We start from the raw sequence: 12,187 nt of genomic DNA, 5'->3' as shown, positions 1-12,187 counted from the left end.
GACAATAGGACACAGACCAAGTGAGTACAGTACAAGACCAGAGTGTGCGCCTGTTTTCATGGCTTGGCTCGTTGGTCTAGGGGTATGATTCTCGCTTCGGGTGCGAGAGGTCCCGGGTTCAACTCCCGGACGAGCCCATTGCCCATTCTTTTCTTGAAAATCTGTTTTGTTTTTATTCATTCGTTAGTAATATAAGAGTCATACATAAATCCTGACGTTTTTACAAAAGGTAACTAGAATTTTCTTACTCTGTCATTAACGGACACGTGGACTAGTAACACTGGAGAATGAAAAATACGCTCGAACAAAATTGATCACAACTTTGTGTTCGATCAACAATTTACTCCGTCCGTCTCCCCGTTTCCACTCCTAAAAAAGTTGGGCTCGTCCGGGATTTGAACCCGGGACCTCTCGCACCCTAAGCGAGAATCATACCCCTAGACCAACGAGCCACGCCAGCTCGGTGAAACAGATGAGGATTTCAATCTAGACCACCACCAGGGTACGACGACAGCTTGGGCGATAAACGGAGGAAAAATCTGTATTTCTTCTAAGCTTTTGTTTGGGGATTTGTATTTTCTTCTCCTTGTATCTCTCATTACATTATTTTGCTGTGTCCCAGGGATCGCAACAGTTTGGTCTGTAGGCGGCAGTACTGTTTTAAAGCTGTTGTTAAGGGACAAAGAAGAAGATCTGACTGCCACTTGATTGGTTTTTTGAATTATCCATGTGACCAATCGTGTCACTTGTAGTTTACGGATGTCCAATCGGGTTCTTCGTGGGCGGGACACCGTTCTGAAAATTATACGAGCTAAATTCAACCGCTTTGTGTAGGTTCTGTAGTTTTCCGTACAGTGGTTTATATTTTATTTCACATTTTTGTTGCATAGAATATATTCAAAATTCGTATCCGAACAGTTTACTGTTATGAAGGTGGCGTTTTAGAGTCCGAAACCACCGACGTGGACCAAAACAAATCAAATGATAGCTAGCTTCCTAGCTTAAGCATGCCGAATTTTTGCGCGGCCCCAAACTGTACACGGAAAAGCACACAGTCAGATCTGGCTTTTTTCCGTTTTCCAAGAGACCCAGAGAGGTAAGGCGGAAAATATCACAACAACAGATCCTTTGATTAAAAAAATAATAAAAACACCTGTTAGTAATAGCGATACCAAACATGCTATGTATTTCCCTGTTTATTGATGATGGAAGAAAAAAGAAGCCAAGCTTTATTTAAATGTTACTTAGGTTTGAGAAAGGGCTCCAGTCACTAGTATATGTAAATATATATTTTATTTGGACCCGTCGTTCTTGTATTTTTTGTTGTTTACTAGCATTAACATACAAGAGTAATCAATTTTGTTACACATTTTAACTTTTTTTTTAACTTCTTGAGCATTGTTATTGTCGCATTTGAGATATGAAAAAGCAAATAATAGACTTTTCTTTTTAAAATCAAAACTTCCTGCAATGAAGTTTATTTATATATTATAACGTATGTTCTATTTTTTGTTTTAAATGGCTGGAGAGCATCACAATTTTTGTTTTTCATCATAATGACATTAAAGGAAGTTCTGGTTATTTTCTTTCTGCTTGTCAGTCAATCTTTTTTTCTTATTGTTTTTTAAAAGAGTTTTGCACATCAAACTAAATTTGGCTTCTTTCATTTTTTACTTTCTAGATGCAGGATCTGGGTGGAGAACTGCCGCAGAGCAGATCTGGAAGCCAAAACTGCAGATCAGTTGAATAAACATTACAGATTATGTGCAAAGCACTTCGACCCGGCGATGGTCTGCAAAACGGTGTGAAAATACGCATACATTTTTTTGTCTCATTCTTTCCTGCTATGTTTGAATTTTTAAAATCAGAAAAGATGGATTGATCTAATAATGTTTGCTTTTCAGAGTCCGTATAGGACTGTGCTGAAGGACACAGCAATTCCAACCATCTTTGATCTAACGAGCCATCTGAAGAACCCACACACCAGACACCGCAAACGCATCAAAGAGCTCGTAAGACAACAGGTTTTCTGGCCCCTGTGGGACTTTTCTGTGGGAGTTTGACAGCTTTAACTCTTTTTCAGACTGAGGACGATATTAGGAGGATGAAAGAAAGACGACGTGAGTAATATTGGAATTCGTTCATAGATGTTGGCGCTTGTATTTTATTCCGTGTGCTATTCTTTTTTGTCTCTCAGTGGCAGCGGAACAGCGTTCTTCCAAAAAAGAAGAAGAGAGCCCAAACACAAACAATGCCGAACCTCAGCTGTCCGCAGAGGAGAAGGAATACAGAGATTACCTGAGGTCTTCCTTTGAGATTCTCTTGTTGTTGGGGAAACAGGGAATCCCTCTAACAGTGGACAAAGTGTCAGAGACTGAATTTAAGCCCAACAACTTCCAGGCTCTCCTGGATTACTCCATGAATGCCGGCGATGCCGCTTTGAGGAAGCGCTTCAGTACGATGGCCGTCAACACAGAATACCTCTCTTCAACCCAGCTGAATCAGCTGCTGGATGTTTGCGAGAACACAGTGCGCGAGGAGATGCTCATGGAGGTGAGAGAAAGTCGCTTCTTCTCCCTGGTCACAGGGGAGCTTGTGGAGTTTTCCCAGGAAAAGTATCTGCCTCTGTTTCTCCGCTACGTGAATCAGCAGAACCTCATTAGGGAGGAGTTATTGGACTTTTTGCCGTTCGGGGATGGGGACGAGTGTGGCCTGGTGGAGCAGCTGGAGGCCCAGCTGACGGAGCGCTGGGGTCTCAGCATGGAGGACTGCCGGGGTCAGGCGCACAAAGCCTGCGGAACCTCCACCATCAAGATGAAGGCTGTGGCGGTCCTGCTGATGGAGAAGTACAAGTTTGCGCTCCACGTGCCTTGTTCTCACATGGCGCTAAACATCCACCTGGCCAACAACCTGCCCTTTCCCAACGTCCAGGTCGTCATGGAAACTCTGAGGAGGATCACTAAGTTCTTTGAAACGCCGTCAACTCAGGCGGAGCTGGAGAAAGCCATCAGCACGCACCATCAGAAGAACGAGGACAAGGCCACTGCACTGAAAGAAGCTTGTGGCTGTCGCTGGGCCGAGCAGCACAATGTTTTTGATGTGCTGCTCGACGTCTTGCCGCCGCTGCTGCTGTGCATGGATAACGTTCGGGACAACGATGACGGACTGTTCACCTCCGCCACTGTGGCGAGCGCTTACTCCATCGCAGAAATCCTCGCCGACTTTGAGTTCATCGTTACAGTTGTCATCTTGAAAAACGTCCTCACGTTCACCAGAGCTTTCGGGAGGAACCTGCAAGGCGAAACGCTCGAAGTGTTCTCTGCGGCCAACAGCTTGACCGCCGTCCTGCATTCCCTGAACGAGGTCAACGACAACATCGACGTCTACCACGAATTCTGGTACGAGGAGGCTATAAGCTTGGCGTCCCTGATGGAGATCCCCGTGTCCATCCCGAGGCTCTTCCTCCGGAAGCAGAGATCTATCGACGCCGGCGAAGTCCAAGCAGAGCTGTATTTTAAGGAGTACGTGACCATTCCCGTGATCCGCGGCATCATGCAAGAGGTGGAGGACATGTTCTCTGACACGCACCTCAAAGCTCTCAAGTGCCTGTCTCTGGTCCCAGCCGTCATGGGCCACATGAAGTTCAACACCACGGAGGAGAATTACGCCGACATTTACCGCAACGACCTGCCGAATCCCGACACGCTCCCAGCAGAGCTCCACTGCTGGAGGATCAAATGGAAACACCGCGGCAAGGAGGTGCGCCTGCCCACCACCATCCACGAGACCCTGCAGCTTCCAGACGTCAAGTTCTTCCCCAACGTCAACTCCTTCCTGAAAGTGCTCTCCACCTTGCCCGTGCTGAAGCTGGAAAGCGGCAGCGACGACACGGCGACCAAACGGCTGCAGGCGTATCTCGACAACACGCCTGTTAAAAACTGGCACAAAAGCCTGGCCATGCTGCACGTCAACAGTCATGTCAAGCACGACCTGGACGTCATGGTGGACAAATACTGCAGGCTTTATCCGGAGGATGAGGGAGAGGGGGAGGAACCCGCAGAGGAAGAACCTGTGGAGGAGGATGCTGCGGCGGCAAACTGATGGAAAACTGTGGATCAGTAGTCCCTGCTACAACCTCTGACCATTTTAAAGAAACCGAAAGTGTTCCTGAAGGCTTCTAATGAACAAAGGTGCAAATCTGCAGCCTTTAAGACATTAAACAATCAAAACAGAGAAGTCTGAGCCAGGATGTGTTTATGCTGTTTGAAACCCATTCTTTAAAACAAAGCGTGTTGGTAACATTTTTTAGATCAGATTTGTTTCTTAAACAGACTTTTGGTTGTTCTTAATCCAAACCTCATGATGGAGGCAAAAGTCTCTGACTGTGAACCAATGAGGAGTCGGGTGGAGCAGTAGAGGGAGCAGTTCCACCAGCATCCAGGTCTTTTCTCACTTCGGGCCACAGTCATAAATGATAGAAAACATCAGATAAAGCAGCTTTTTTGTTCACTTACTTCGACTTTTGTTTTTTAACTGAAAAATAAAAGTGTGGTTTCTGTTGACATCATTCCTGCATTTTCAATCTATTTTTCAATGGACTTGTTGCGTCATTTGTGTAAATAAACATTAGCATTGCATTTGTGTTTAGTTTTTTTCAGGTGCAGTGCCCTCACATGACCTTAGTTGTAAATTGTTTTCTTTTTTTTATAAATAAATGTAAATGAGAACGTTTGAGGATATCATAAATCCTGTTCAGAAATGGGACATTGATTCCGGGATGGATCGGCTGTGCGCCATCATCCCTGCTGGACAGACGCTGGTGGGGGTGCGATCCTGGGGTATCACAAGGACGTGGGTGGGGCCGCTTTCAGACACAGCCAGACGGCGATGTGCGCGCTACGGCAGTCGTGAGAGTCCTGAACTGAAGTCAAACGCAGCTGCAGGAGCGGGTCTGGACGCGCGCGGGGCGCCTGCAAACGTAAGAAAGGCGCGCGCGGAGAGGGAGGGTCTCAGCACCGTAAGTGGGGGGATTTGTTCGTGCATCTTCCTCAGTCAGGCCTTCCAGAGTTGGTCACCATGGCGTGGCCGTGCATCACGCGCGCTTGCTGCATCAACCGCTTTTGGACCGAGCTGGACAAAGGGGACATCGCGGTGCCTTTGGTTTTCACCAAATACTCCGACGCTGCCGAGGTGCACCACCTGCCCCACCACCCGCAGCCCAAGCAGAGGGTCGTCGGAACCATCGCCATAGAAACCCAGCCGCATCCGGAGGAGCAGGAGGCGGCGAGGGCACCGCCCGCCACGGGTGCCGCAGCGGGGAGAACCGGCACCGCTACGTCCGTTATGCGCCAAGACTTCAAGGCGTGGGGAGTGCGCCCCGAGCCCAGCTGCAAACCCCGGAACGAGTACCAACCCCCGCCATCCCCATTCAACAACGAAACTCAGTACCAAAAGGATTACAAGCCATGGCCCATCCCGAAGAAGCACGACCACCCGTGGATCCCCAAACCCAGCTCCACCGCCGCGCCGGAGCGGAGCAGCAAGAAGGAGCACGCGGCCGCCGAGGCCGACAGCGGCGTGGAGAAGAGCGAGATCGAGGAGAAGATGCAGGAGAAGGAGTCGAAGGATGTGACGAAGAGGGAGAAGTCTGTGGAGAGGAGAGCGGCTGGCAAACCGGGGCCGCAGGAGTCTGCAAAGGCGAGCGCAGAGCTGCGGAAGAGCAGGGCAGCCGCAGACGCAGTCAACAGACAGATCAAGGAGGTCATGTCCACTTCCAGTTGCTACAGGTAAACATCATCACCCCATTAGGGCCTGCAGGACGCACTGATCATCAACCTTCGCCCCATCACCTACAGCCAATAGAGGAGACGTGATAGCAGAGTCTCATGTTACAACCTAAAGTCAACTGATACTGAGGATGTGAGCAGCACTGACCCCCCCCCCCCCCCCCCCCTCATCCATTCTATGGAGCCCTGGATAAAAAATGTAAATTCATCAAATGTTTCCTCCAATCATTCATTTGTGTCAACACATTAGTATTATGTGAGCACAAAATAATATTTTTGTGCACAAATGAGCATTTTGTGTTAGGAATTAGTACTAAGATACAAATTTGAGCCCACAAAAGTAATCTTTGCAAACACAATACTAGTTTTGCATAAAAATGCTTTCATTTGTGGCCACAAATCAGTAATTTAAGGGAACTTTTTGTTTTAAGTCATGTCCAGACTGTAATTTCTGAGGTCATTCAATCAAATTCCATAATCCATAAACGAGTCCAATCATTAAAACTGTGAATTCAAAGATCCCAGCTTTCTGAGTTATCCCTTGTACTATCTTAGATGACCCCACCCTTCCATTGACGTGTTCTCCCTACCATGACAAAGGTGGATAAAGGTGGAAAGATTTCATGTAATCCATGGACACCAGTGAAGATCACAAATCATTGAAGAAAAAATGTTCAGCGCACTGTCTAGTGGGTCTAGATGACCCAACTCCCAACGTTAAAGTGCCTAGGATAGCACAAGGGTTAAATCATTTTTTGGCTTCACTTTATTTAAGTTAAAATACAGTAGAAGACCTCTGTCATGGATAAACTGCACCAAGCTTATAGTTAAATCAGGAGAGACACGATCAGACTTGGCTATTTAAGTGTTCGAGACCCAAAGCCTAAAAGGATTCAATCGAGGAGAAGATATTATGATGCAAAACAAGGAAAAATAGAAACCTGACCAGACCTAGAAAAGCCTATTCCAACATATAAAAAATGCCACAACAAACAGCAACTAAAAGATTGAGTTTATTAATTCTGCACATCATACAGTTATTTATATTCTCCCATTGTAAGATATTAAAATATTGTGTTTATTATTTCAAACATAATATATTTTTGCATTTTTAATTGACTTCGAAAGACCCAGATTTGAGTCCAATTCATTTTTGGGGGAAAAGGAAGTTTGTCCTATTTTGCTGAAACAATGCAGCAAGTATAGAAAGAAAAATGTACAGTTAACTTTGGAGGTAGATTAATTACTTTATTCAGCCCCAAGGGGAAATTAGAGAGTAAAAGCCACTTGGTATCCTTAAAAACAACATTCAATAGTAAACATAGAAGTAGAAATGGGATTTGCAATTAAATGCTTGAGAGAAAATTATCTCCCAACAAGTGCAAAAACTTAAAACAGGAAAAAAATTTTTTTTTTTTATTAAAAGATGCAGTTTCTCGTGTATATCAGTTGATAAAATTTCAAATAAATTTTTTTTTCTATTGATTTATAGATGTTTGGTAAGCTCTATTTTGATTATACACGTAAACTACTGTTTTACGATTTCCCAACTTCCTGTCAGTGTAAATCTTATAAAAGGAAGAAGCTGCTGCTTCTGGTGTCCAATTTACATGTAAAATCTATACCAAGTGTGCATTTTTATCAATACTGTAACACAAAACCTTGTAAAGCTGACACAACCAGTTTTATTGATTCATTTGATTGATTTGTGTTTGTGTCGAATTATAAATAAGTAATCATCAGCTGCAGCCTGAATCGAACTTATATTTCTGCAGGACTGAGTTCAAGGCGTACAAAGACGTGAAGCCAGTGAAGGCTATCAAAGCCACGTCTCAGTATAAGCCGCCCATGGAGGAGACCAGTCTGGAGACCAGCTACAGTGCCACCTACAAGGGGGAGCAGGTGAAGCCAAAGGAGTCAGATAACAAGCTGCTGGAACGCAGGAGGATACGCAGTCTGTACAGCGAGCCTGGAAAGGAGGCCGCCAAGGTGAGAGGTCCACTTTGAACCCCACAGTTTTCAATCTGAGTGCAGTCAGCTCGCTGTTTTCTAGATCTTCTGCAACTAACTTCTTGTTTTTTGCACAAAAAAAACTAACCTAAAGACAAATGATTGTGGTTAAACGTCTATAAATCCCGATTAAAACTCCTTAACAACTAACTCTGTGTAGAAAGACTTTGAATCATGTGTGTGCACAGTGGTGTGTTCATGTGGCCACTTCCTTTCTTGTTCTTGTAGGACTTCTCAGAGGCTGAGAGCAGCTCTGTTCTTAACCTGCTGTAGTCAGGTGTGTTCTCTGTTTCTTCTGGAAGGCATGCAGGCTGACCAAACTAACGTGACTGTGCATTATGGACAGACACGAATGCAGAAGGTTTAGCATCTGTGAGCTCACCTACCTTCACCAAACACTGTCTTTGATGGTTTAGGTTTCAGGATGTTTGGCATTGAAAAAAGAAAATTGTGCATTCACAGTTTATTATATATTACCTTCTGTTTTTATGCTGATGATGTTGTGCTTTTTGCTTTAGTCCAGTTTGTGCATCTTGGTACTAAATTCTGGGAAAATGTAAATTTTATCGGTACAACGTCTCTTAGTTTCTCTGAAATTTTAAAACAGTGCCTTAAAATTAAAGTTTTTTTCCCGTATTTATTGTGATAAAGTTTGGTCTACAGCCTTCCCACATTACACCTACTCTCATTTGAATAAATGAAGCACTCATTTATTGATGGGCCACTATTATCAGTAGATACTTTTGTAAGGTTCATTTGTTTAGAGGGTTAGGGATAGAGCATGTTGTGCAATCTTATTGTTGCACTCCCAAGTTACTTGAAAACCTGGGAGCCCCTCCATCAGTGTTATATTTGCTTTGGCAACTCCTGAAAAACAGTGACATGCCAGGTGTCTTGCTAAAGGTCACATTTATCTCCACACCCACGTTTTCACCAATTGCATTTGAATGCACCATTCCAAACTGCAAGCCTGCTCAGTTCTGCCTCAAATAATAATGGCTGAACCAGAATGTTTATTCTTGAAAGCGTATTACTAACATCATTTATAAAAAGTCTAATATACCTTGTGTGCCAATTTTTTCTTTTACAGAAGGTAAATTGATGGTAAAAACTGCACAAACCACATTCTTTTGTTAGAAGGGCACAAACACACTTCTTGTGTGTTTTTTTCTTATCATTGCACTAACCACGTGTTTGCAAGTAACACATCTGCCTTAAGGTATCATTTGTCATTTTTAATTTAAGGTATTTGAATAAACAGGTATGTATGCATGCATGCTAAGAAGGGGGGATGACTCCAAAATAAGAAGAGTTATTTCTTTAATTGTTTTTGGGAAATGTGTTAATTTGTTTTCTTGTGAAAAAAAAGAGTTGGATCTACAGAGCTTTTGAAGTATTATCTGGGTAAATGTAATGCGGTTGCAGAAATAGACAAACATAGCTTAGCATAAATCTGCTAAATAAAATACACAGTGCACTATAGAGTGCGTCCAGCATTTTGTAGTGCTGTCCAAACCTATAATTCCAAAATCGAGTTTCCCCTAAATATTTCGCAGAAGTCTCAACGAAAAACGAGTGTGCAGCGATGCTCAGTAGATTGGCGAATATAGACCACAATGCATTTGTGTTTGAACAGTTTTTGGCCAAAAAAAATGTATTTAAATGTATTTTTTTAATAAACCATCCAAGTTTTCCCCATCAGAACACAGTGGAATTAGAAATGGTGTTTGTAAAATGTTCATACTTAGGCCTATTAGTTCTTCACTCCGGGAAATCAGCGACGTTATATTGTGTATTAAAAAAAAGAAAAGAAAAAAAGATAGATAGTGCGGCACAAAAATGTTTTGAAGTAGTTAGGGGGCAGTAAGGGAATTTGGACATAGCCTTAGTTTAGTATGACGAGAAAGTCATACTAAGTCCTTACTGCATAGCAACTAAAGACAGGTGTGTCAGAAAAGGTGACGTCAAACAGAAAAACAAAGAGAACTTCCACACACTGTTAAGTATTGCAAAACAAAACAAAATAAAAAAAAATACTTGTATTTCTGCAGTGTTTTAGCACTCCGAAATTTGCCGGATGAAGGCCTGCAATAAACCTTTTTTCTTGCAAGTCTTAATGGTATACCGTAACCTAGTTTAGGATAAAACTGTGTAAGCGCTTAAAGAAAGCCAGGGTTAACTTTAACAAGTATTTATCACTTACCGCTTTACCTTCCAGTGACACCAAACTGAAATAAAAGAACCGTTCCTTGCTTTTATGCTAAGCTAAGTGTACTTACTGAAGCTTGTTTGTTAAGGAAGGATCTTTTCATGATCTAATCAAGAATTCAGTTGTACATTTCCCAATCTAACACAAGTTATGTCCCTTTTCCCTTTCAGGTTACTTTTAGAGTTATGATGTTTCCTCTCTTTCAGGTGGATAAACCAGAGAGTCGCCTTAAACCTAAAAAGGCACCAACAACAACAGGGAAAATGTTAAAGAAAGCTAAAGAGAGGCAGATTGCTAGCTCCCAGTCGACTAAGAAGAAACCTTCTGCGGGCCCATCAGAACCCGAAGGAACCGTGACGAAGAAAAGCAAAGAGATCAGCAATAGACTGGCGGAAGCAAAGCAGTAGGATGGGTTCATCTGTAGACAGGTTATAAAATAGGCAAATCTCTTGACTTTGTTTTACCTCTTTACCTGTTGTCTGTCATGCATAGTTCACCTTTGATTGGTCACCAATGTCTAGCTTTTAGAAGGATGCAAACACTTTAAACGGCGTGTGTGGGTACATGTGAAAGTTTTTTTGTACTTTGGTGGACAAAACAGCTTTATGATACTGCGCACATATTTTGCACATGATTTTTTTTTTTATTTCACATTAGAGTTTGGAAGGAGCCGTCAGAATGCATGAGTATGAAAGCGCATTTCTACTTTTGTCTAAATGGAGGACGACTGAGCTTTTGGATGATTGTTTCAAAAAACAACAATATGAAAAGCGATGCTATTTTTTTGTTATGGCTTGTTTTTTTCTCTGAGGCTGTATCACACGGGGTCCTGATGAGAGTGCAATCTCTGTTTTATGGTTTTTCTAATTACAGTGCCTCTGCTGTACGGTCCTGGTTTTCACTGCATCGTTCTGGATGGTATCTGGTTTCATCAGTTTGGTTGCTAAGGAACCAAATTAGCTAGAATGTAATTGCTACAGCTTGCATGGCAGACCTTGTTTTTCATTGAGCAGCAGCATTTTAGCCGACTGTATGCCACGGTCTCATTCTAGCTTGTAAATGAAGCCATCAAAAGACAAAGACCTGTTCAGATAAATGCATGTGTAGGAATAGATTTAGATCACTCCAAAAGCTACACACAATCATAGTCTAGTGGCTGTTGAAGCTGTAAGGTGAAGACACCGACAATATGGTTTCATTGATGTCGCTGATTTAAGGTGAATATAATGTGGCATCGTGCTCCATCCTCTTTAAGATAAGTCATTTTAAAAAGAGGGGGAAAAAATTAAGACACACATTAGCCTAAACATTTGAAAACCTGCTGTACTCACACAATGTTTCTTCTGAACTGGATGATCTCTCCAGGTTTTGAAGGATACAGGCTAAGCCAGGACTCAGCAAGGACAACTGCTGCTGCTGTGTGAAATTGTGCGTTCCTGTTGTTAAATGGCTACAACAGCAGCCTAGCCTTGTTGTGGTGACCTCTGCGGTCCATAGTGTGTGAACCGTGATCCTGGTTTAACCCTTGTGCTATCCTATGACCCCACCCTTACATTGACGTGTTCTCCCTACCATGACAAAGGTGGATAAAGGTGGAAAGATTTCATGTAATCCATGGAAACCAGTGAAGATCACAAATCATTTAAGAAAAAGGTTCACCGGACTGTCTTGTGGGGTCTAGATGACCCAACTCCCAACGTTAAAGTGCCTAGGATAGCACAAGGGTTAAGTTTCTGCTTCTCTTTGTGTGTCAGCGAGTGTGTGACTGTGTGTTAGCCTATTCGTACCAACTCGAACCCAACCACTAGAAGTGCTGCTATGCACTCCCAACACCTTGGTGCTATCCTTCTCATCCGATAATGCTGTCTGAGTTGACCTGTGTGTGGCGTCACGCCAGGAAGGAGGATGTAACACCACTGCAGACATGTTGTGATTTGTGCTTGTATTCTCAGCTTGCTTTGAAAGAACTGATTAAAACTGATGCAACAGATCCCGTGTCTTCTTTTACTATTTATGTTTCCAGCAGATGTTAAAGATGTTCAAAGTGTTTGATATACGTACACACCAACGTTTTAGGAATTTAAATTTAAAACCTTCAATTAAAAATATGGTATATGTTGCCAGATATTATCTATTTATTTCTCCTTTATTTAACCAGAAAGTCCCTCAGAGAATCAAAGAT

General features: G+C 43.0%; 2 protein-coding genes and 2 non-coding genes across 5 annotated transcripts; 3 read left to right on the top strand and 1 right to left on the bottom strand.

Moving 5' to 3' along the window:
* Window positions 1-65: 65 nt before the first annotated feature.
* Window positions 66-137, top strand: trnap-cgg (transfer RNA proline (anticodon CGG)). Its single transcript has one exon. It is a non-coding gene; the product is annotated as a tRNA-Pro (tRNA).
* Window positions 138-380: 243 nt separating this feature from the next.
* On the bottom strand, window positions 381-452 carry trnap-agg (transfer RNA proline (anticodon AGG)). The gene has a single exon. It is a non-coding gene; the product is annotated as a tRNA-Pro (tRNA).
* A 13-nt stretch (window positions 453-465) lies between these two features.
* On the top strand, window positions 466-4,637 carry thap12b (THAP domain containing 12b). The gene is made up of 5 exons (XM_004075596.5): window positions 466-1,096; window positions 1,682-1,802; window positions 1,905-2,012; window positions 2,084-2,120; window positions 2,198-4,637. The coding sequence occupies exons 1-5, from the start codon at window positions 1,008-1,010 to the stop codon at window positions 4,099-4,101; spliced, it is 2,259 nt and encodes a 752-aa protein (XP_004075644.1). The 5' UTR covers window positions 466-1,007; the 3' UTR covers window positions 4,102-4,637.
* A 169-nt stretch (window positions 4,638-4,806) lies between these two features.
* Window positions 4,807-11,995, top strand: map6b (microtubule-associated protein 6b). Of its 2 annotated transcripts, XM_011482470.4 has the most exons (4): window positions 4,852-5,786; window positions 7,562-7,775; window positions 8,025-8,073; window positions 10,212-11,995. In XM_011482470.4, exons 1-3 carry the CDS (start codon window positions 5,077-5,079, stop codon window positions 8,067-8,069), a joined length of 969 nt encoding a protein of 322 aa, XP_011480772.1. In that variant the 5' UTR covers window positions 4,852-5,076; the 3' UTR covers window positions 8,070-8,073; window positions 10,212-11,995. The 2 variants fall into 2 exon arrangements, with proteins under 2 accessions (XP_004075400.1, XP_011480772.1); XM_004075352.4 differs by lacking the exon at window positions 8,025-8,073 and having other exon boundaries at window positions 4,807-5,786.
* The last annotated feature ends 192 nt before the right edge of the window (window positions 11,996-12,187 follow it).

Source organism: Oryzias latipes, chromosome 13, assembly GCF_053564925.1.
Source record: "Oryzias latipes strain Hd-rR chromosome 13, Olatipes_Hd-rR_3.1".
Classification (NCBI taxonomy): Eukaryota; Metazoa; Chordata; class Actinopteri; order Beloniformes; family Adrianichthyidae; genus Oryzias; species Oryzias latipes.
Note: the sequence above shows the minus strand (reverse complement) of the source record. Positions and strands in the feature narration are given on the sequence as shown.